The 26,067-nt window shown below is 29.5% G+C and overlaps 2 protein-coding genes across 2 annotated transcripts; both read right to left on the reverse strand.

The window, feature by feature from the left end:
- Positions 1-1,993: 1,993 nt before the first annotated feature.
- Positions 1,994-3,078, reverse strand: LOC136085221 (uncharacterized). Its single transcript, XM_065806509.1, has 3 exons — positions 2,639-3,078; positions 2,170-2,367; positions 1,994-2,029 (listed from the first exon to the last, which is right to left on the reverse strand). The coding sequence occupies exons 1-3, from the start codon at positions 2,921-2,923 to the stop codon at positions 1,994-1,996; spliced, it is 519 nt and encodes a 172-aa protein (XP_065662581.1). The 5' UTR covers positions 2,924-3,078.
- Positions 3,079-12,171: 9,093 nt separating this feature from the next.
- Positions 12,172-14,611, reverse strand: LOC100202916 (probable E3 ubiquitin-protein ligase IRF2BPL). Its single transcript, XM_065804597.1, has one exon. The coding sequence runs from the start codon at positions 14,376-14,378 to the stop codon at positions 12,462-12,464; it is 1,917 nt and encodes a 638-aa protein (XP_065660669.1). The 5' UTR covers positions 14,379-14,611; the 3' UTR covers positions 12,172-12,461.
- Positions 14,612-26,067: the final 11,456 nt, after the last annotated feature.

Consider the following 26,067-nt stretch of genomic DNA (forward strand, 5'->3'; position numbering starts at 1 on the left):
ATATAAACCCATATAAGCAAGGACGACCCTAGTGAACTATATCATATCGAGGGTTATGCATTTCTAAGCAGCATATGTAAAAACAGACGTGGTGGATGTGTTGCCGTTTACATATCTAATATTTAAACAGGGTAAGGCGTAACGATCTCAAATCCAACGAAATAGAAAGCGTTTGTTTCGAAAAAATACTTCCAATGACGAAAAGCTTTTTGTCCTATATTGCCCACCGGATGGCTCGAAATACCTTAGCCACAATTTCTCTAACCTATTTTCAGTAATGATATCTAAATCTAATTAACCTAATTTATTAGAAACAATTTTAATTAGAGATCCTAATGTTAATTACACGAGGTCAAGTGATCACACTGAAATAAAATCAATGTTAAAATTCTATGGTTTCAAGCAACTAATGAAAAGCGCAACCAAAACAACGTTAACATCTTCTAATTTAATTGTCGTAATTTATACAAATAATCTAATTTTCACGCGTTTTACTACATTTAGTTTTTCATAACAGTTTTTCCGTTTCAGCTTTTCAATTTTCATTTTTTGTCTTTTGAAATTAAATTTTAAAATTATGTTCAAATATATACATATCCTTCATACCTGGAGCATTATTAACTTAACAATAGGCAATGTAAATTTCATATTTTAAAAGACTTCTTACTTCAATAATTTTTCATTTATTGAAACCCGCAGTGTTATAATTTTTCCAGAAATTTATTGATGTGATCTTTAAACCCTTGTTTTGAAGTTTCATCAAAAAACATTTTAGTCTGTTTCCTCGTTTTGAAGGTTATTGAGTATTTATAACCAAAATGCTTGTTTCATGATGGTGGTAAACTCTTCGGTAACTTATATTTAAAGTGGTAAGATTATCTTACTAAGATAAAAATCTATTCAAATCGGAGTTTTTAAAGATTTAAGGACAAATAAAATTAATATGGTTTTCACAAGTTTTTATGTATGGTTTTATGACACCTCTTCTGTAATATTGCTCAGTTAATTCTTCAAGTTTTTCTGGAGTAGTTCTGCATGTTCTCTGTCGACATAAAGTTTGTTCTTTCTGAAATAATATGTTGTGTGAATCTAATTTGACGAGAAAACAATTTTTTTCCTTTGTGGTCATGGAACATTTTATCATTTTTTATATTTATAAGGTCGATCAAATTGTAGTAGCGGGATTTTCCTATTCTGTGACCATGTTTTAGGTGCTAGCGTACATTTCTTAGTTCGGGCAGACAAAAAACTGCTTTTGCATAAATAAAATTACAATTTTTTTGTTGTTGTTGTTAACTTTTTGGCTAATAAAAGGTATTTTTCTAAAATTATGGAAGAGGAAGAAGTGTAGAAGTGGGACAAGCGAGCGGGTGAAGTGAGAACTATATAAAATCATTTGTCTAAAATAAGTTGAAAATTAGTTTAAGCAAGCTATTTTAATCTGGTTTTAAATTTCAGTTTATTTTAAATGAAACACAAATAATCAATATTCAAAAGTTTTTGATTACATTTGACTATTGACTATTGCGAAGTTTCATTCTTTCTCTAAAACATTAAATGATATATCACAATATATGATTTTTTAAGATTTTTATTATGCTTTTCCTTAAAAAGAAAATTATTAGTTTTAAATACTAGGGGGTTCTATACCATCTAAACCCCCTGGTTACAGCTCTATTCGGGCAAAACGATTATGCGGAACTTGAACTTTACTACATAGAATAAAGACCTTTATGATAATGTTTTAATTGGTTTTAGATTTAATTTAAATATTAGTTTGTTTTTAAGTTAGGGGCTGTTCAAATAATACGTAACACCTTTTTGGCTGTTTTTAGACACCCCACCCTTCCCCCATGCGACATTTTATGACATTTTCTGTCAACCTCCTCCCTTTTTCCAAAATGAGACGTGGCGTTATTTTTACTCAATTTTGCAACTTTCCGCTAACATTTTCATTGATTCCGTTGTGATCAGAATTTAAATTCAAGTTTCATTACAATCCAAGATGTTTACACTTGTTAACCACAGCCTAAATATAAATAATTGCAAACATAAACTTTCAGTACAAATAAATATATATATTTTTTAAATTGTATTTTAATTTAGTTTTAAAATTGCCATTTTATAACAAAGGTTATTGTATGTTAAGTTAAATATTTTTTTGCTTACATTTACGTAATGAAACCAACAGCCTGAAATTTCAGCTAAAGGATATTGAATTTCCAAGGTATTCATCAATGCTTGTTCATAGTCCGTCATTATCCGTAACGGTGACAAATGTGGAACGAGTTCAGCAACTTTGGAAAATGCAAGAGAATACAGCTCTTGCGTTTTTCTAGTCATAAGTATGAAAATAGTTGGGATAAACTAAAACAAAAAAATCTTTACTTCTTGATTCTTTACTTGCAGAACAGCATTAATAAAAACAACTATAATTTATAAGAAACAGTAGTAATAACAATAATAACAAAAATAATAATATATGGAGGGTGAATAAGAAAAAGCAGGGAATATATTTTGTTTTTTTTTAACTCATTAAGGTGCTCTAAAAAAATCTAACGGTATTAAAAAACACCGCGGAAAAAATAGAATTCCTTGTTTACACCCTTCTTATATTATCTTTTATTGATTATCTTACATGATCAAGCAAAATGTATCCAAATGTTATCATTTGATAAAACATTCTCGGAAATACCTTAAATGTTCCGTCAACGTGCAAATCAGTCGGTGAAGCAACGACTGTTTTCCCGATAAATATGTGAGCATAATCGTTATTTATACGAACGTACCCTTTGTAAAAATCGGTCCCGTCTAAAAACTTACTTATGTTGTTTACTCTCAAAGAGTTGTCTAATTCCCCGCAATTGGCTGGTAATTGCGGCTGCACTGCTCTACGTCTGCGATACATAGTGCTTTCCATCATTCCAAAAGAAACGTGATGTGCTGATTGGTTACTAGCAGTTTCTTGGTCAAAAATATCTCGTAAACTTCCACTTGTAGTTTCAGCAGCTCGTTTTAATGATTGTTTTAATTTTAAAATTTCTTTTTTTTTCAAAATCTGGCAAATGGTTATGCGGCGTTATTTGTACTAACCCTAGGCTTGGTTCACTTGTTGCACGACTTCTACAAAATTCATCCTTACATTTGAAACCGCCGCCATACGATTCTGTTGCTTTTTTGTCTTAACGATAATAGTAACCATTTTGGTAATAAATTTTTGAGTTTTTTCTTTCGCCTCCGAGTATTTCCATTTTAATGTTTAACTAAAAAAAGGAAATTTTTCTTTTACTATGACTTTTTTGTACTTTGATATAATAAATTGAAGCGTTAACATGAAATTTAATAAGAACGTAATAATCGTTCTAACATTTATTAACTAAACTTAAAAAAATTCGATTTTGTGTGTCACCAGTTCTTCTTCTTTGTACCGGAATGTTTTATCTGAAAACGAATTAACGAAATTCCATTTTTAACCCAAAGCACTTATTTAAATTACTTTCTCTATTCGAATTTAACTGTTTTCTTTACTTCTGTAAATATTATGAAGAAATATGTTTTTTCAAAGTTGAGTTGCAAACTAAAAACTAAATTTTTTTACTACGAAATAATAATTCTTAGTATAGAAGTAATAAAATGTTTTAAATATTTGTTGAATATTGTAGCGAATATAGAGAACAATATACAGGGCCGGCGCTAGAGGGGTGCAATTAAGATTAAGCTGGTATATCCCTCAGAAAAATCAAAATTTTCAATTTTTTTTTTGTTTAATGTTATTTAAAATTTATTAGAGAATCGTATTCTAAAAACCTTCTTTTTTTTTTTAATTTAGCTTTAAAATTAACTTTAGGAAAGCAAACTTAACTAAACGTTACTTGTTTACTCATATTAGAATAGATTTAATAACGATCGATTTAATTCGTTCGGGATGGCCCTGCCCACTGAGTGGGGTAATGTGGGCCTATGTTACTTTTTCGCATTTTTTTCATGAAATATACCAACTCATAGTAAAATATGAGTCATTGAGTATGTATCCAATTTAAACATTTTGTTTAAAAGTTTAAAGATAATAGTGTTACAATAAATGCGCTAAATGCAAAATAACTTTATGTGTTCAAAATAGCAAATTAGAAAAATAAATAAATTAAACATTTTCAAGTCTCTCTTAGTGGTTTTCCAAAAAATTTTGGAAATTCAATTAACGCAGTAAACTATAACTTAAAACCATAACATAAAATATATTAAAAAAATCCAAATATAACTCTCCATATTGAATATATGATATTCCAATTCAAAATTCCAAGTACTTATATTAAGCCTAATCATGATAAAAAAAATTTAAGGAATAAATTAGACGGATGCTCAAGTAAAAATTAACCAAATGTTCTCGTATTATATATTATAGATTCATTATTCTTTATTTAAAAATAAATTTGATGTGCTAAGATTCAAAACTGCTACTCTCTGGTATCTACTAGTTTCAATGGAAAGTTTCATCTTTAATGATCGTCTATATGAATCCGTTGAAAAATAAAATCAGAAAATGAATACAAAAGCATTGTCAGAGATCTTATTTACATTAGTTTTCATTTTAAAAGTATTTATTGCTGTAAAAGTATTAAATTTTTAACAATGCAATAAATACTGACATATAGGCCCAGATTACCATACCCAACTATGTTATTAATTTTAAAAAAATAAGCATATTTTGGTCTTAAAAGAAATTAGACCTAATTATATAGTTTATTTTCTTTGTGATGAACCATTTTCCATATTTTAGAACCCGTTTTTAGTTCATTTTTATTGTAGTTTAAGATTTTCAATTAAAATCTCCTAGTTTAAATGTATACGCTATTTTGAATAAAAAATGTGCTTTAAAAACTCCCTAGTAAGCTGATAATCTTAAGGTAATTTCAAGTTTACACGTTTTTTTAAATCTTCAAAAGTGGCCTAAAACCCTCATTACAACGAAAAAAGTTATTTTTTAACCGTTTTCTTACCTGCATAAGGAGCCTAGCCAATTTTTTTTGTGAAAAAACTCATGAAAAATTTGACGACCCTGCGCGACCTATTTTTTTTAACGTTTGGTAATGTTTGAATCACATTTGATTCAAACATTAGTTTTTCATAAATATTTTGTGGCTTATCATTTGGTTTTAAAACTTTTTTTATACATGACACTACAGACGATGCAGTGTGAATGTATAAATGGTCAATTTTACTGTTTCCGTGTTTCAAATTTGTTACACCACATTTTTCATTGCCTAAGTAATAGATAATAGCAATAAGATCTTTCGTAGTTTTTTATGAACACTTGTTTACTAAAATTCGCGGATGTACAATGTTTTTGGCCTGTAGTAGTTTGGGTAAGATAATAAGTTTTTTTAAAACCTTTTTTGCTATTCTTAGAACTTTTTTTTCTTATTATTTTTCCATCTATAATGATTGCATTTATAATCGTCTTCATTTTCAGACTTCATTTTAAAAACAAATATTCTACCAGCAATAGATAGAATGGGTGCAAACGGAATAAGTTTTACATCATTGTTTTCGATGTAAACATTTCGACAGCATCATCTGCCGACAGCATCATCTGCCGACATAAAGTCATTTTTATTTTTAATAACATATTCCTCAGTTCTTTGCCTTAACTAATCAATTCTTTTGAAGTCGTTGCCTTCATTCTTAAATAAAAAAATACTGATACTACAGATTTTGAAAACCGACTGGCTACCACCAATAACGTGTTATTAAGGACAATTATAAAATAGTTGTTCGATTATTATAGGTTAAAATAACCAATAGGTTATTATTAACCTATAACGTACATTTGGGTTGCCATAAAGTACGTATAACTATATACGTACTTTATGGCATTCCAAAATGAAAAGTTTTTTAAAAGTTTTTTCAAATATTAAAATAGTGCTTTTTTTTGAATATGTTTATTATAGCATAAATAAATTATTCTAATATTTTTATGAGCATTTAAAAACTTCTATAAAACCTTTTATAAAATGAAACTTAAAAATTAAAAAAACCTTCAATAAGGGTATGATACTTACTGTTCTGCTCTACATATCTTCCTGCTGTTTTTAACTAAGCGAACCGAAATAAAAATAAAAAGAATAAAAGAGAATCATCATTACAAATAATGGTAATCCTCGGGTTATCAATAATGTAATTAAAAATAATATTTGTGGTCAGTGTAAAAATTATTAATTGTTATTTGGTTTTTTGAACGAGTTGAATATCATCTTCAAACTAATTTTTGAATTTTTAGCATTTGGTTGGTTGTCATTGGATACCGTTTGCTTTAACAATAGCAAAATCAAAATGTGAAGAGTAATGTTGATGTAGTTGACATAAAAGTTGTAAAAATTTAATTAAGTATCCACTCAGAGGTTATTTCAGTGGTTATCGGCATGGCCGCAGAGAGGGAGGATTAGGCGGGTGTGTTGTCCTGGGGCCCGGCTTTTTTTAAGAGCTACTTTTTTTTTTCTCCCATAAAATGGGAGAAAAAAAAAGTAACTAATTTGGCATTACATGGCGCTTATTTTCAGCCAAGATAGGGCCCATAAAGAAATTTGCCCCGGGACCCATCTTGGCTCTCTATCAGTTATCAGTGACTTTTATTTTCACAATAATAATTCTGACTTTTTTGCACTTAAGCCAGTTTTTGAAATTGATTTGCACTTATGCTAGTTTGCTCTTATGCCGATTCGTACTTATGCCAATGTTTATAAAATCTTTCGGCGCATCTATGCCAGTTCGCGCTTGTGCCAGTTCGCACTTATGCCAGTTCGCACTTATGCCAATTCGCACTTATGCCAATGTTTGCAAATTCTTTCGGTGCACTTATGCCAGTTCGCGCTTGTGCCAGTTTGCACTTATGCCAGTTTTTACAATTGATTCGCACTTATGCCAGTTCGCACTAATGCCAATTCGCACTTATGCCAGTTCGCACTTATGTCAATGTTTGCAAATTCTTTTGGCGCACTTATGCCAGTTCGCGCTTGTGCTAGTTCGCACTTATGTCAGTTTTTGCAATTAACTCGCAAATATGCCAGTTCGCACTTATGCCAGTTCGCACTTACGCCAATGTTTGCAAATTCTTTCGGCGCACTTATGCCAGTTCGCTCTTGAGCCAGTTCGCACTTATGCCAGTTTTTGCAATTGATTCGCACTTATGCAGATTCGCAGTTATGAAATTCGCACTTATTCAGCCTCCTCTATTGTACCTCTTACAACTACCTTAAAGCTGACTGGGACTTTTTCGCTGATTTTCTTTGTGGTGGCCCTAGGGTAGGAATCTTTTATCTTCCTGCTAACAAATGTGCTTCTTATGTAACATCTTGGATTCAGGCTGGCATGGAATTTTTTATTCTCTCCTAAGGATTAAAAGTCAAACCTCACTCTTTTTCATGGTTTATCTCTCATTGAGCTGCTGCAATTTCCAATCGTAACCATTACTTCTATATCTATTGCCAAAACAATTCTTTAGAAAACAGACGTCTGTTTACTATGCCAGAAACCATTGTAAAAAGGTTTTGTCTAACGCCAAAGCCTGCTATTCAGAGGTTACAAATCTCATTTTTTATCTCAAAAATTAGGCTCTAAAGATTTCTGAAGAATCTTTAACAGTGTCTATAACAAAGACAAATCTCCTATTGCTACTCTCTTACATGGCTCAGATTTTGCAACTTCACTTAAAAACAAAGCTGAATTGTGTGCTATGAACTTCACATCAATTTCATTTCTTAATTCCACAAATAACATCCTACCTGATATATCCAACAAACAGGTTAATCGATTGCTTTACATAATCGTATCACTACAGCTTCTGGTTCTAAAATGATTTCCCGTTTAAACACTTCTACAGCTTGTGGTCCGGACAATATACCTTTTATAGTCTTGCAGAAGTTTTCTCCGGAGCTGTAGTCTATATTTTTAAAATTATTTAATAAGTATTTATCAGAGCCTTGTTTTCCAGTTGGCTGGAAATTAACATTTGTTATTCCTTTTTTTGAAAATTCTGGAGAGCAATTTGACTCGTCTAACTACCGTCCAATTCATTCCCATTCCATTCCTATTCTTCCAATTATAAGCAACACTTTTGAGTCTTTAATTAACTTAATCTCCCATCTTGAATTTAATAACTTACTTTCTGATCATCAATATTGATTTCAATCTTCTCATTCTACAGCGGGTTAGTTAATGGTAATAGCCAATAGGTTTTATTGTGCGATAGATAAACGTGGAGAGGTTAAGGCTATCGCTCTTAACATTTCTAAAGCCTTTGATAAACTTTGGCATGCTGGTCTTTTCCATCAGCTCTCATCGTACGGTGCATCAGGCAACATCTTTAAGATTATTAAATCCTTCTTTACCTATCGTAATATAAATGTTGTCCTCGATGGACAATACTCTTCTTCATTTCTCGTAACTTAAGGGGTTCCTCAAGGATCTATCCTAGGCTTTATACCTTTTTTGAATCTACATTAACAATCTCCTTGAAAATTTAATGTCTAAGGTGGCATCGTTCGCTGATGATTCTCCCATTTATTCTTGTCTTGGTAAGAAGCTAACATTATCTGGTTGTTTTGAGGGGGGATTTGAACTTGATAAAGATCTCACTTCTGCTACAGGTTGGGGCCTCAGTGGCTGGTGAACTTTAACTCAGATAAAACTAAATTTTTTTCAGCTGATTGTTATTGCAACAATATAGATCTCCCTGTATTCATGAACGGTTGTGTACTCAATGAATCATCTACCCTTCGTCTTATCAACTGTTATTTCCAATGTTTATTGGAAACTGTATACTAAATGCATTGCAAAATTAGTATCTGCTAAAGTTGCATTTCTTTATGGTTCTTGCCACTTTCTTTCTCCTAATTCTATTCTCTATTTCTATAAATCTAAAATCCGTTCTTGTATGGAATACTGTCGCCATATATGGAGCGAATCTTCAAATAATGCCCTTTCTCTTTTAGACAAGATGCAAAATGCATTGTAAACATAGTTGGACCTGCTCTTGCAGCCAACCTCCAACCATCATCACATTGTCGTACTGTTGCTTCTCTTTCTCTTTTCTTTAAATGCTATATTAGCACTACTCTAAAGGGCTAGCGTCTCTGTGCCGTCTACTAAAATTCATCCTCGTGCTACTCGTCATTCAATTACGTCTCATTCTTTTACTGTGGCTGTTCCTAAGTGCTCCAAAAATCTTATTCGTCTAGTTTTTTTCCTCAAACATCAGTTCTTTGGAACTTTCTCCTTTCTTATTGTTTACCTGATTCATATAACTTGCATGTTGTCTCTTAATCGTTGTCTTGCTTTATAAACTTTATCTTTTCTCTTCCAGTAACTTTCAACTCTAATAGTGGTTACTTGCTGCGTTGTTGAAAGTAAAGATCTTAAAAAAAAAATAATGATTTCTTTGTCGAATCATAGACAAAGAAATCTTTTACATTAAAAAATTGTAATATACTTGAAAAATAATGTTCGCATAGCTATTTTAATGTCGTAACTCTGATAAAAAAAACGTTGTAATTATGATGAAAAAAAAACACATTTACCTTTAATGTAATTCTGGTGAAAAGTAACGTTAATGTTACCAACGTAACTATTACATTAGTGTTAAGTCAGTGTAACCAACGTTGCTACAAAGTTATAAATCTGTTGAAAAATATCATTAGAGTAACCAACATTAGGTTTAGTTTGTCAAAGTTGCCCAAAATAAATCCAACGTATGATCGACGTCGTGTGCCCACTGGGTAAATACATTTTTCTTTACTTTCAAAAAATTTAAACTTTATTCAGTTGCAATCAATATTTAGCGTTGAATCTTCAACCCTAATATTTTTGTATGTTACTTTAGTGTGGCATGAAATGAAAATAGTTGTAATTGAGTAAATATATGATTTTAAAGACGCTTATTCTTTTTTAAATGATTTTTAAGACGCGTCTTGCCTAAAATATTTTTACTTGATTTATGGTTTAAATACTATTTCAATTTTGCAGCATAAGTTTTTGATGTGTCAATTCTTAAAACAAGCAAACAAATATATATAACTTTGAAAACTTTCTTCTGGTTTATCTCGTTTTTTATTCAATTAAATATACGGGTTATTTGACTCTGCCATAAAACGATGAATCTGTTTTATATTAGTAGACATCAAACGTGACGGCAAAATGACGTCACCTTTGAGGTGGTTTGGGGGTGGATTATTCTATTTATTTTACATTGATGAAACGTGTTTCAATTTTCTTAAACAATTTTAAACAAATATTTTAAAAAAGAGTAAATCTTTAAATATGTCATAGCTTCATGAATACGTGTACTATTGGATGTTACTATGGATACTACTAGATAATCTGATAAACCAAATCTGATTTGCTTAAGTAACGACCTGCTAACGTAGGCGCAAGCGTTATGAAAAAAAAATTCTTTGGGGCAATTAAAAAATATTTTTAAGCAAAAAAAGAATAGTTAAAAAGAAGAAAATTCTTATTACAGCTTTATAAAAAAATCAATTAAAAAAAAGATTACTTAAATAAAACCCCGGCTTCTTCTACCCTTCTTAATAATTAGTAAATCAAATCTTGACTACACTAAAAAAAACTTGACGACACTAAAGAGTAAATATTAAAATTGATCCAAGTTAATAAACATAAACATAAATAAAAAGTCGTAACACTAAATTTTAAAAAAATGTCTTCAAGAATATAAAAACCATGAACGGTTGATAAACATAATTTCAGTAAATCATTAAACGCAAAAATTGATACCAAATAATTTACTAAATAATTAATACCAAATAATTAATACCAAATAATAATAATTTACCAAATAATTTAATAAGCTCTGTAAACTATTTTAGTTTTGAATCAGAAAAAAAAGAAAAAAAGTTTACCACTTTTCTAAAATATTTATAAACAGGAAAGATTATTCGCCATAAAACTTAAATTTTATATTTTTTTTCATTATTTACTAGAATACCTGTAATAAGATTAAAGTCATCAATATTTTTGAAAACCATATCTGACAAACCTAAATTAAAAGTTTATTAAACTTTAACGCAATTTAATCTTAATATAAACGAACGCAAAACATTTCGTTTTTATTATATACTTGATTAAGCTAAAAAGTTTTTGGCAATAGAATACTACTAAATAGAGTTTAAACTAATATAGCGTAATAGTTTCCTGCTGCCATTCATATCATCAATACTGTTTCTATTGCCAAAGTGGGGATGAATCCTAGGATTTTATGATAGCACTTTATTAATTGCGTTGTTAATAGCGCTATCAATACGATACCAGCTAACCATTAAATTATTTTTTTTAAATGAAATATAATATTAATAAAATATAATTCATTGTTCAAAGATTTATTAATTGCACCGAGAAGATGTGTGATGATTACGGCAGATGTGTGATTACTACGGCAAACGTTTAAACAACAAAAACCTAAAATTATCCTTATTGCTCAAGCCGTTGCACTGGTACCATAGCAACACGTTTGTTTGCACTATTTTATAATATTATTTTGAAATCCATCAAGAAAGTCACTTAAAATCATTTCAAAATCACTGTTCTTTTAGCAACCCTATCAAGAACTCCATTTTTAAAGGTTTCTATTTTTCGATAGAATGACAATTAGAATAACTAATGTTCAATTAATTTGATATGTGATTGACTGGAATCTTCACTTACTAATAATTTTTTTTTGTTCAAACAAAACTTCAGCAAGAAAATGATTTGAAAACTTTTTTAAGTAAATAATTTAGATATTTTGGCGGAGTATATAATTATTTTCAGATTTTATGTTAAAATCTACAAATTATTTAAAATTTAACATTATAAGATCTACTGTCGTCGCTACAAATTGATTGCAAAAAATTTATAAAACAACCAATCGCAATTGTTAAATAGAAAATTATTTGTTTTTTTTAGATTTCGGTATTTTATTTACACAGCATCGATTGTGACATTTTATTGTTATCTTTGCCCACTCCCGTAAAGAACAACGTATTTAAACCAACTCAATAAAGCATTATAATCTGTTTTACAAAAACAACGCAAAAAATGAACAGAATGATAAACGAAATCAAGATGCGCTTTGCAAAAAATAATAACGCATAAATGCCTCACATCTCCAAACAATAAAGTTAATGATAGAGTTCATTCTTATTAAAAGCTAATGAACAAAATAAACTTTCCATGTAAAATTAATAAAATAAATACAAAGATATAACTTTACTGAACTGAAGTAATATATATATATATATATATATAAAAACATAATTCAAAACAGTTGAAAATATAGAAACAAAATTTTTTTAAATCTTATTTAGTAGTTTGAAAAGATTCAAAAAAAAAAAAAAAATCTAGAGATATATTGTATATAAACAATCACACACATATACTCACAGTTACAAAAACATCAACTCAGAACTAAAAAATTAAGATTTATCTTCTATACTTTCTTCTTTAAGAGATACTCTAGAACGTGGTTTTGTTGCTAGAATTGTTTGTATTTCACTTTGCATAAAAGCCCAAGGGAGATTGTTACCAATAAGTGGACACTGTTTACCACTTGGGCAAAAAACATCACTTCCAAAACCTTGTTTCTTAATACTATCTTTTGAACATGGAAAACAAAATTTATGAGCTGGTACAGAAGGACATTGCACAAAATGAGAATCATCCAACCAATCTTCACAAATACTACACTTTATTTTACTTGCATTCTTCATATTTGCTTTTTTATTTAGATTGTCTTCTTTATGTTCATTTATTTCCTCTGATTTTAAGTTATCTTTTATTTCGAGTATCTCTTTTTCATGATGAGGAGATTTTTCATGCAATGGAGATTTGGATTTACTACTTTCTGGCAACAGTTTTCTAGGCTCCTTTGAATTTCCGTTTGTCTCTGCACTAGCAGCACTTATTAATGCTGCCATCGAAGCTGACACACCCCATGGTTTAGGAGATGGTTGATGAGGCACTCCTAGATTTTGGCTGTTTGGTGTTAAAGGTGTATGGGGTGTTAAAGGTGTATGGGGTGTTGTGTGGTGGTGGAGATCAAGCATATTACCAGAACGAATTGAATTAAGATGTATTGCATCTTCAGGGGTTCCTGTTAAATGTGCCATTGAAAGTCTTAACGCATCAACTTGAGACTGCATCCATAAATGTCTTTGAATTTGCTCGTCCTCCCTTTCTTTGTATGTGCGCCGAGGAGCTCGAGAGGGAGCTCCAATTACTTCAACATCGTCAGCTTTTCTTTTAGGCCGATACTTAGAATTACCAGGCAGTGGGGGCCCTAGCATTGAGTGAAATATAGGGTAATCAATTAACCGCATTGGTAAAAACACCCGACCAATAGGTTCTTTAAATATACGAATTTGCTCAGGAAGCAAATCACCAAGTAATCTCCATTCATTACCATGGATCTCATATTCCAGATATTTAAAACCTGAAGAAAGCCCTCTGCTATAATCTTTCATAGAATCTTGATACATTTGTTTTGCAACCGAAGAAGCACTTTGACAAAAGTTTTCAGATCCACGAGGATATTCAATATGAATTTTAAGTTCAAATTCGTTTGGTGAAGTTGTACCTGGTCTTGGCGCAGCTTCAAATAAAAAAACACGACCAATGTGATTATGATCCTTTTTAAAACGTATATCAAATGGTACACATGAATTTAACACTTCTAAAGTTTCTCTAACAATATCAGGGTATTCAGAATATTCCGGTCTATGTATAATTGGAACTCTAACATGATTATCTTTGGTATTGTTCACAGCAAGACTAGTTAAAAATCGACGATGTTCATCATGAGTATCATCAACATTTCGAGAGTTTAAAGGAGCAACTTGAGATGTTTGGTTAATAGAAGATTCATTAGGAACTGCAAAAACATTTTTTTGATTGAAGTTTTCACCTGCATGATTTTCAGGTGGAACATGATGTTCACTTTTCACATTGTGTAAAAAACGAAAATGGTCTAGCTGTTGTGGCATACCATTATATTGAGAAAAAGAATAAGCATTATTAGCTATACTCACATTAGTCTCCATTGATCCATTTGAGTGACCACTGGGACTTGGAGTTGATCCAATAGATGTTCCAGTAGAATTCATGTTTGGTTTTAATGCTCTAACTTGCTGATCCCAGCCTTTCCTTAAAGATCGAACATAATCTATAACAGTTTCAATGCGTTCAGGGCCTTCATAGTTACAGCATCCACGACAAATGGGTTCGCTAAAATCGTTTAAAATAGCCCAAGGGGCTCTAGGGCAATCACAAAGATAGCATTGTTGACGTTGAAATCTGGTTGTGCTCATATTTTTGGTCCAATATAAATATTCCATATAAATACTTGCTAACAATTTAAATTTAAAGTGTAATCAAAACAAAGCATTCCAAAAAAAATTACAACTATTTTTATTGTTTTTTGCGCCTCGCTTTCACCTTTGTGTTTAAAAGATTTGTTATTCGTTATCAGACGTGAATTGTCGAAAGAACAACTTTCATTCACCTGGCACAACCATCACCGAGCTATGACGTCACATAATTCTATTTGAACTATACGATTTAGTTATATATGGTCGGCACAATGTGCAAAACGACTTTATGCTTTTATTGATTTTGAAACGCTTCGTTGCAGAGACTAGCAACAACAAAAAAAATAAGTTTGACGTAATATTTATTTATTTATAAAATTTTATTAACAATTTTTAACTCAGTAGACCTGAGTTAAAAAACGTCAACTAATTTACTTGCTGATACAGTTCAACGTCGTTACTTATGTTTATGATGCAGAGAGGAAATAAAATTATAAAATAGGCAAAAAAATTTTAAATGCAACTTTGATTTATAAAGCAACTCATGCTGCAATAAAATTAACAGCGTGACTTTCAGGCCTTTAATGGAGTTTTAACAAAAATTAAAAATACTTTTTATAAATTGTAAATGCATTAAAAATAGTAAATATATTTAAACAAAACAGTTAAAACTGCAGCTTTAACTGTTATTCATAAAACAAAGTAGCGTGCTTTTATTAAACTTGATCTTGGTTTACCACATACTATAACATTTTAATTTAAAACTTGACGAAAAAAAATCATAAAAAAAACAAAAAAAAAAAAAACAAAGCGTAAAATAGTATTTTAAATTCTGTGTTCTAAAAATCCAAATATCATTAAAAGTAGTTATTAGTTTAGGGACAAGCGGTTAAAGGCAATATCTATTTTAGCTTGCAATTTTTTTTTAATTTTTTTTTGTAACAAAAAAAACTTCAAAAGTTTAATTTTTCTTTATTAGTTGAAATATATTTTCAGTTTAGCTGCTTTTTAATTTTAACGCTCACGTTGTGTTTTTATTTATTTATTTTTGTTTGGTGTTTGCTTGGGGAGAAAAAATAATTCTCTTCAAAACACTGCTAAAAACCGGAACAACTAATCAATAACTCGTTTTCAATCAAAAGAAAGCGTATCGTGTATTTTAGAAAGATGTAACGGTTTATAAGCTGCAAAATTGTGTTTTGACTGTTGTACAGTTAAAGTGCTTTAATCTCGCGGCGGAATTTCAACGAAAAAAACCTTCGATATAAAAGTTAAAGAAAATATTTTAATAAAATTATAGTATTAATTAAAATAACAATATATTCATATTTAACATATATTTAAAATGTAGCTCAAACTCGTTTAAAAAATCAATTCCGAAAAGTCATTTTTAATTTATGGAGAGGGTTTAGTCATGTGACTTTTTATAACGGAAAATTTTTTTTACGGAAAAATCAGTTAGCGTTTTTTGAAAATTTAGTTAAACAAAACGCAAAATCTATTTTAGGCTTTCATAGAAAACCCACCCATGAAATCAATAATATATACATATATTTAGATGGTTTTTTTTAGTTTAGGACGTTCTACGTTGATTTATGTGGCGACGACATTTTGCTTTTGAATTGATCAAGTTATTCGATTTTAAATGTTTCAGTTTTGCCTAATTAAATGGAAATTTACATAACTCTTTCGTTTCCACGTAATTATAAATTCTACAACTGTTTATTTATTATATGCATACATTTTATAAATGATTTTTTCGATGTTAAATTGGGTGGGCTTTTTTTTTTAAAGTGAAGATTTTGTAAATTTGTTACCTTTTTTGAATGTTAGTTAGCGCTATCTAAAAATTGTTACAGGATACTTGCCGTATTCTATCTCGTAGTCTTAAAATACATGTCTAGCTTATATAGAAGCATAAATACGTAGCATAAATACGAAGCTTATAAATATATCTTATAACCTATGTTCACGCATTGAATTTTTTTTTTTACGAGTTCGGTTCTTTACAATTTTTTTATTTACAACATTCAAAAGAAAGCTCGTTTTTTGTTCTTGTTGCTGACCAGTTAGTAATTGAATTTCAACAACAGTAGGTTAAGTTAGCGTATTTTCGATCACTATTTAAAGTCGGTTATTTTTACTTTAACTTCATTAAACAATATTTTGTTTGATTAAATTTTTTTGGTAAAATATTTTCCAAAAAAATTTAGAAAATTTAAGTTTAAATTAATAAATTATGATTATTTTATAGTGATATACCTCGAAACTTTTAAAGTTTAAAATCACTTTTAATAAAAAGCATTTTTACTAAAAAGGCTTTTTAATAAAAGCGAATTTTAGCTTTAAAAGTTTCAAGGTATATGACTCTGAAGTAATAAAAATTTACTATTTTAAATCTAAGTTTTAAATAATAAACTTCTTTTGAAGGTTTTATAAATGCATTCTAATAATATTTTTTATTTTGAATCTAATAATATTGTTTATATTTGATTTAAACATTACTATTAGATATACTTTTAAATTTAAAAAAATCTATTTTTCGTTTTAATAGTTTTCTTATGACATAAGAAAACCAATAAAAAATAAATAATTTTTGTAAAATAGTTTTCTTATGGCGTAAGAAATCTATTAAATAGAAGAATACATAAAAAACAAATCCTCATGACTTATCTAGATTGGTTTTCATCATCTCCATTTATATTTTTAATCCAATAAGAAAGCTTTCTAAACTCAATAAAAACTGAGGACATTGTTAAAGATATAAAGTTATGGTAAAAGTATTATATAAGATATGTAATGTGAAGTGTTTTCTTGATGACAAAACCTTAGGTTTTTGGCAAGTGTTTCCTTTTTCTGGTGAATTATGATAATTCTCCGAGTCTTATATTCTGTATAATGCAAAAATAGTGTTTTTATTATTATTATTATATATTTTTAAAAAGATTTCAATTTTATAATGATAAAAAAAAGAAAAAGAATTACTCTACTCTATATCAGTAAGTTTTATTTTCTAATTTATATTTTACTTTTTTTACTATATATATATATATATATATATATATATATATATATATATATATATATATATATATATATATATATATATATATATATATATATATATATATATATATATATATATATATATATATATATATATATATATATATATTTATATATATTAGGGTGGAGTGAATTTTAGTTTTTTTTACAATTCAATTAGCCTGGGTGTGCAAAAGTTGTCTATTCATTTCAGAAATACTCTGGAACAATATCAATGCTCTAGGAAATTTTCTTGAGGTGCCTCAAGACCTTTAAAATTTTAATGGGTCCCTAATATTATATAAAAAAAAGTTTTTCAAAAGTATGTCATGTTGGGTCTCGAAAGAAGCAAAATTTTATAAAAATTTCAAAAATAACAATTATTTAAAAAAAAAAATTGCTATGTTATAGTTTATTGCACAAAAAATGGCCTTTTAAACTAAAAATGAAAAAAATTTATTTTTTTGATAATATTTTTAAAAAATCTTAAATAATAATTTTTTTATAACATAATTGTTATTTTTGAAATTTTTATAAAATTTTGCTTCTTTTGAGACCCAACATGACATACTTTTGAAAAACCTTTTTTTTATATAATATTAGGGACCCATTAAAATTTTAAAGGTCTTGAGGCACCTCAAGAAAATTTTCTAGAGCATTGATATTGTTCCAGAGTATTTCTGAAATGAATAGACAACTTTTGCACACCCAGGCTAATTGAATTGTAAAAAAAACTAAAATTCACTCCACCCTAATATATATATATATATATATATATATATATATATATATATATATACATATATATATATATATATATAATATATATATATATATATATATATATATATATATATACATATATATATATATATATATATATATATATATACATATATATATATATATATATATATATATATATATATATATATATATATATATATATATGTATCTATTATTAAATATATATATATATATATATATATATATATATATATATGTATCTATTATTAAAAATAAAAAATAAAGTATTGGATAAGCAAAAAACTTTTAAATTAATTTAAACTTGTTAAATATTAGATTAGATTAGATTGTATTAATTAGAACAAATGATACATGTTCTACAAAACATGCAATCCCATATAATTGGACACTAACAGTTTGCCCCAAAATAAATTATGTAACAATGTGCAACACTAACATTATACAAATAAAAAATTTATATAATAAAATATGCAGTTAACACAAACATAACTTTTCGAAATTTTATGAGATTTTTATTGATGATTTTTTAAGGTTTATACAAAATAATTTATATATTTTTCAAAAATGATTAGTAGAAATCTACGTTTGTTAAAAAACGTTTTATGGAAGTATTTAGGTTGGGTATTTAACATGAAAAGATACCAAAAAGATACCATTTTATGCAAAATATCTTAGGTATTGTGTAGATTTTAATGATAAGCTGTTCCACTTGTTAGCCTCTCAGTTATGGAAAAAGAAATTAATTTTGTTGAAATTGAATTAAAGTTGATAACATCAATTAAATCTACAATGTCTCTTCTTTCTTAAGTTAATCTTATTTTTCTTAAGTTAATCCTCTTTTTAACTCACAATTAAATGCTTTAAGAGAAAAACTTTTGCCAATGAATAACTAGGATTATGGTTTTTTCAAAAGACAATCCAAAGAACAAAAGTAATTTTTCTGTTAACTCCATTTGCTTGCTAATTTTGGATCTGAAATTAATAACGTTTTGAATTCTTTTTTAAAAAACTTTGCTACAAAGCGATTTTGAAACAGTTTTTGCTTTTAGTGGTAAAGAAACTAGTGCTGTGTGAGGTTAGTTGTAAGCATTTTATTCAATAGATATCAGGAAGTTGGTGTTGCTTCATTGTTTAATTTTTTTCTTTCCTGGTGTAATGATTAATCCTTTTTTGTTCCTTTTATTTGTAATCGCTTTAATATTTTATATTACAATTCAGCTGATACGATCACAAAGATGCTATAACAGAATTTCTAATGTTTAGCCTAACTCTAATATTTTACTTAAAAGCAATATAGGAAGATATCACAAATCTTGTATTAATTGCTGAAGTTTGTGTATTAGGTATTATAGACAAACTTCTTATTAGTCTTTTCGGGAAACCATTGAATCACTTGATTGCATTTTGTCTTTAAATCCCTACCTAATTTGGTTGAAAGTTTTTTAATCTCTTTTATCTCTTTTATCTCTTTGTAAGGATGCATCTTCTTTATTATTGTTATTTATTCAAGAATAAAAAAAACAAACATGAAAAACTAATGCAGTACAAGAATACAATCTCATAAAAAAGATTAAATCTTCTAGCAAAAGACTTCACCTACTAGAAAAACAAGAAGAAAATAGAGAAGAAATTAAATTATAAAAAAAAAAGTTGCTGCTAGTAAATTTTTTTACTTCAAAATATTTTGTGAAGTAGAAAAAAAAATTTTAAGTATGTTTTTTATTTATAAGAGACAAAACATAAAATGCATAAATTAAAAGCTAAAATTAACTGAAATATGGCTAAAATACTGTATTATTTAAAAATGGATTTAATCTGTCTCAGTTAATCACTCCCTACTCTTTTCATCTGCTTCTAGCATATCATTGTCGCAAGGCAGTTTTTTTATAAAAGTGGGTATTATGAGAATTTTATAAATATTAACATAGTTTTATAGCATTCATTTCTTTTAGCACTCTTTAATGGAATCCAATAATTAGTATTTTAAATTTTTCCCAAGATCCAAAGAAACTATTTTGTTTAGCTATATATACTATTTTATATTTTCTTGTCATAGTTAAAAATGTGTACCATAATTTAAAGAAGTCTTCCTGTTTTTGTTTTTTAAGAATAAAAGGATTTGGAGTTTTCCTTGCCTCCATAAAAACTTTATCTCAGTCCTCAGGGACAACAGATTGGCAGATTCTGCCAAAATTGTTTTTCTGTATTGCTAAATGAATAGAAATCTGCTTCATTTGGCAAGAAGGAGTGACCTCTCATAGAAAAAATGGGAATTACACAATATTAAAATAACTAAGGGGTAAAATAACTAAGGGGTAAACAGATTCTATCTGTTGACCAGCCTCGCACCGCTTCTTCATCTATAAGGCTGGCGCAGATGTATTTTTAATGCATTGTTTCCAGTTTAGGATGTTGAATGCTGGATCTTCTTGACTCAATGCATGGGTTTGCTTGTGTCACTGTTTTTATGACTAGGCAACTCATTCTATTATCTCCTTATGAGGGTACAGCTCTAAAACTCAGTTTTATGGTTCTGAGGCCGGCTGGTAGTCAGGTTTCCCGAACTCTGTGGTAGCTCTCAGAGAGGCTGATTCCATCAACAGCTGAAAAATATCAAAGTATTAACAGTGCCATGTTGCGCATGGATGGTGTCCCTGTTTGTACTTTTGGTGTGCATTGCGGAGGCCACATTTGGAGCCCTTTGTTACGGCTTAGGGTTTATTAGTAGTAATGAGGCAATTGCTTGGGCTATTAAACGGTGTTCTGAGTACTATCTATGCTTTTAGTCAAGTTCTTCAATCTAATTTAAAAATGAATAAAGTACCAAAAACTATAAAACACAAAAAACCATCATCATCACCAAGTTCTCTAAACCTATCATTCACTAATATTCGTGGTCTTCGAAGTAACTTTTCTTCTGTTGAGTCTTATCTCTTGCAAAGTTCACCAGACCTACTTGCTCTTTGTGAGACTAATTTGAGTTCGGCTGTCTCATCTTGTGATCTTAGTGTTGATGGTTATCTTCCTCTGATTCGTAAAGACTCCAATAGTCACATGCTTGGCCTGGGCATTTACATTCATAAGAATTCACCTGTTTGTCGTGAAACTAGGTTTGAATCCGCAGACTATTCTTTTATGTGCTTTCGTTTAGCACCACTTCACTTTATTGCCTTTCTCTTTGTTCTATATCGCTCTCCTTCATCTCAAGACTGCACTCTTTTTGATGTTATTTCTGATCATATTGACCAAGCCCTCTCTCTTTATCCATCAGCTAATATAGTTGTTGTCGGTGACTTTAATGCTCACCACTCTGAATGGCTTGGCTCTAGTGTCAGTAACTCTGCAGGCATTAAAGCCCACAACTTTTGCCTTTCTCAATCCCTAACTCGACAAATGTGCTTCTTACATAACTTCGTGGATTCAGGCTGGCATGGAATCTTTTATTCGCTCTCGACGATTCCAGGTCAAGCCTCACTCTCCTCCATGGTTTTCCTCACACTCTGCTGCTGTGATTGCCAATCGAAACCGTTACTTCCATATTTATCAGCAAAACAATTCTCCAGAAAACAGACGTCTGTTTATTACTGCTAGAAACAACTCTAAAAAGGTTTTGTCTAACGCCAAAATCCGCTATTCTCAGGTCATGAAATCTCGTATCTCATCTCAAAAATTAGGCTCTCGTGACTTCTGGAGAATCTTTAATAATATCAATAATAAGGGCAAATCTATAATTCCACCTCTCTTGTATGGTTCAGACTTTGTCACCTCACCTAAAGACAAAGCCGAACTGTTTGCTACAAACTTTTCATCAATATCATCTCTTGATTCCACTAATTGCGTTCTACCTGATATTGCCAACAAGCAGGTTGATCCATTGCTTGACATTCATTTCACTCCAGCATCTGTATCTAAAGTGATTTCCTGCCTAGACTCTTCTACAGCTTGTGGCCCAGACAACATACCTGTTATTGTCTTGCAGAAGTGTTCTCCGGAGCTGTCGTCTATACTCTCAAAACTATTCAACAAGTGCTTATCAGAGTCTTGTTTTCCAGCCTGCTGGAAAGCCGCATCTGTAATCCCTATCTTCAAAAATTCTGGGGAGCGATCTGATTCGTCTAACTACCGGCCCATAAGTCTTCTTCCTATCATAAGCAAGGTTTTTGAATCTTTAATTAACAAACACTTAATTTCTCATCTTGAATCTAATAACTTACTTTCTGACCATCAATATAGATTTCGATCTTCTCGTTCTACAGCTGATTTGCTAATAGTAATAACTGACAGGTTTTATCGTGCATTAGATGAAGGTGGAGATGATTAGGAAGGATTAGGAAGGATTAGGAAGGATTAAGATGATTAGGAAGGATTAGATGAGGCCATCGCTCTTGACATTTCAAAAGCGTTTGATAAAGTTTGGCATGCTGGTCTTCTCCATAAGCTTTCTTCTTATGGTGTATCCGGCAACATCTTTAAGATCATTGAGTCCTTCCTTTCCAATCGTAGCATAAAAGTTGTCCTCGATGGACAACACTCTTCTTCTTATTCTGTAACTTCAGGGGTTCCTCAAGGTTCTATCCTTGGCCCTATACTCTTTTTAATTTACATTAACGATCTTCCAGATATTTTCACATCTAAGGTGGCATTGTTTGCTGATGATACTACCATTTATTCTTGTCGTGATAAGAAACCAACACCCTCTGATTGCTTGGGGGGGGGGGAGGCATTTGAGCTTGAAAAGGATCTCACTTCTACTACAGCATGGGGCTCACAGTGACTGGTGAACTTTAATTCAGATAAAACTCAATTTTTTTCAGCCAATCGTTATCGCAATAATTTAGATCTTCCTATTTTTATGAACGGTGATGTACTCAATGAGTCATCTACTCTTCATCTTCTAGGATTAACTCTTACTTCCAATCTTTCTTGGAAACCATATATCAAATCAGTTGCAAAATTAGCATCTGCTAAGGTTGCATCTCTTTATCGAGCTCGCCACTTTCTTACTCTGGATTCTATTCTCTATCTCTATAAATCTCAAATCTGGCCTTGTATGGAATACTGTTGCCATATCTGAGGCGGATCTTCTAATGATGCCCTTTCTCTTTTAGACAAGGTGCAAAAACGTATTGTAAATATAGTTGGACCTGCTCTTGCAGCCAACCTTCAACCATTATCACATCGTCGTAATGTTGCTTCTCTTTCTCTTTTCTACAAATACTATAATGGGCACTGCTCTAAAGAGCTAGCATCTCTTGTGCCATCTACTAAAATTCATCCTCGTGTTACTCGTCATTCAATTAAGTGTCATCCTTTTTCTGTGACTGTTCCTAAGTGTTCTAAAAACGCTTATTCGTCTAGTTTTTTTCCTCGAACATCAGTTCTTTGGAATTCGCTTCCTTCATCTTGCTTTCCTGATTCATATAATTTGCAATCTTTTAAATCGTCTGTCAATCGTTATATTGCTCTACAATCTTCATCTTTTCTCTTACAGTAACTTCCAACTTTAATTAGTGGCTGCTTGCAGCCTTGTTGGAAGCGAAGATGTTTAAAAAAAAAAAAAACTAGTAAATCAAAAAAAATTCTTTTTTCAAATCCATGCTTTATGCAAGCAGAATTCTATTGGGCCTAGAAATTCTTTTTTTCTTATCTTTTGTAGAAGGAATAATTACTGTTTTTTTTTTTTTTTAATTTAAAAACTAGTGTTTTTACTAAATTTTTGTTTTTTAACTTAATAACTTAAGACTTAAAAAACAATAGGTTTTGAATCGCTGCACTTTAATGTCTTCGAAACTGCAAATAATTTGCAAATCAATGATTTTTGTGACGTAATTCATATTTTCTGACGTAATTCATATGACGTAATTCATATGATGCAATTCATAAAAATAAAATGTATGGGAAAATACAAATTAAATTTTTGTTAACTTAATTAACTTTATTTGGTCAAATTTTTCCATTTCCTTGTATTGTCATCGAAAATGATTAAGTGTGCAAAATTTGAGCAAAATAAGTTGAGAAAAAAGCTTTTAAAAATTGATTTCAAAGTTTGTGGCGCACAAACATATATAGAAAGTAACCTTATATAAAGCATGGAAAAATACATGTACAAACCAAATCATGACAAAATTTTCATTTTGTTTGCCACACGTGTTGCTAAAAATATATAAAATTTTCATACCCTGTAATAAGTGTTTATTTAACTAGTTGACTAACATTGATGCTACATCGTTCATAATAAGAATACATGACCACATCATTTTGGCCTAAATTATGCATCTTACATATTTAGTACCATAACTTCATAGAGCTTGTTAACTATCTCCAGTATTGGTTGGACTTGTGCAGGAAAATCAAGAACTTGAAGTTTTATTTCAACAGAGTCACAATATGAACATGTATCACTGAGATGAGATCCAAAGAATTCATTGTATTTGGTTGTAAAAATTTTTTAATATGTATCATAGTTAAATTGGATTTTGTAAAATTGTAAGAGGTGTTTGTGCTTTGTTTTTTTATGTTTCTGAAAGAAAAACAAAACTTTAAGTTTTTGACAAAAATCAAAAACTTGAGTTTTTGTTTTAACAGAATCACAATATGAATATTGATGTAAATAATTCAGTGAATTTTTGTAAAATTGTAAGTTGAGTTGTTGTTTTTTTGATGTTGCTTGCATTTTTATTTTTGCTGAAAGAATAATTGAATAAAGATGAACTTTAAAGGATTGTACATAAGAATGAATGAGCTAATTTATTTGATCAGGTACAGCATGTCGATGGTTTTTATGATTTCCTTGCTTATCTTTTGTGGCTAACACAGTATTTGTGATATGGTTTTGAATACGTCTCAGTGGAGGATGAGAAACAACATAAATTGATGAAAATGCTTTTTTACAGATGTCATAGGTCATCATCTGAGGATTTTATCTGAAACAAATTTTTTGAAAAAAATAGTTTTGACCTTATACTTCTAACATGTTGAATGCATGGAAATATCGTCATTAATAGGAATTATATCTTCTAAGTTACGTTTTTTCGTGTCTCTCTCTCTCTCTCTCTCTCTCTCGCTCTCTCTCTATATATAGATATATATATATATATATATATATATATATATATATATATATATATATATATGTGTGTGTGTATATATAAATTTATATATATATTTATATATATATATATTTATATAAATATATATTTATATATATATATATATTTATATATATATATATATATATATATATATATATATATTATATATATATATATGCGTGTGTATATATATATTTATATGTTGTCTAAAAGTTTTCTTCCATATTTTGTTGACAAGAAGTAAAAGTTAAAATGCAAGACCGGATTTTTTTTTTTTATTAATTGACTGACTGCCTGCCCCAACCAAACCCTCAGTCGATGTAGCAGCACTCCCTTGCAAGTCAGGCTAAAAGAGAGTAGATGTAGCAGCACTCCATTGCGAGTCAGGCTATTTGTCAGTCGATATAGCAGCACTCTCTTGCAAGTCAGGCTATTTGTCAGTCAATGTAGCAGCACTCCCTTGTGAGTCAGGCTATAAGATAGTCGATATAGCAGCACTCCGTGCATGATTTACAGTAAAAAAAATTAAAATATAAAACATTTTATTAAAAAAAAATTTAAATAAAAACATTTTAATAAAAAAAATAAAAGTAAAAGCATTGTTTATATTGTTAAAAACATTCAGAATGTTTTAAAAAACATTCTGGTCAATTAAATTTGCGTTTTTGCGGCTTTTTTAAAAAACGATTAATTTGTAATTAAATTAATGGTTTTTACTTTCTGACAACACGCAAATGTTGGACGAAAGTCAAAAGTAATTAAAAGTGACATATGTGTTGGCATAAGAATCACTTTTTTCCTTCCGCTCTTCT

Source organism: Hydra vulgaris, chromosome 09, assembly GCF_038396675.1.
Source record: "Hydra vulgaris chromosome 09, alternate assembly HydraT2T_AEP".
In the NCBI taxonomy this organism is placed as follows: Eukaryota; Metazoa; Cnidaria; class Hydrozoa; order Anthoathecata; family Hydridae; genus Hydra; species Hydra vulgaris.

Coding starts and splice junctions, on each gene's coding strand:
- LOC100202916 (XM_065804597.1), bottom strand. CDS start 14,378: ATGGAATATTTATATTGGACCAAAAATATGAGCACAACCAGATTTCAA.
- LOC136085221 (XM_065806509.1), bottom strand. CDS start 2,923: ATGATGGAAAGCACTATGTATCGCAGACGTAGAGCAGTGCAGCCGCAA. Junction 2,368..2,638: donor GATACATTTTGCTTGATCAT/GTAAGATAATCA, acceptor TTTTTGTTTTAG/TTTATCCCAACTATTTTCAT. Junction 2,030..2,169: donor GTTGGTTTCATTACGTAAAT/GTAAGCAAAAAA, acceptor ATTTATATTTAG/GCTGTGGTTAACAAGTGTAA.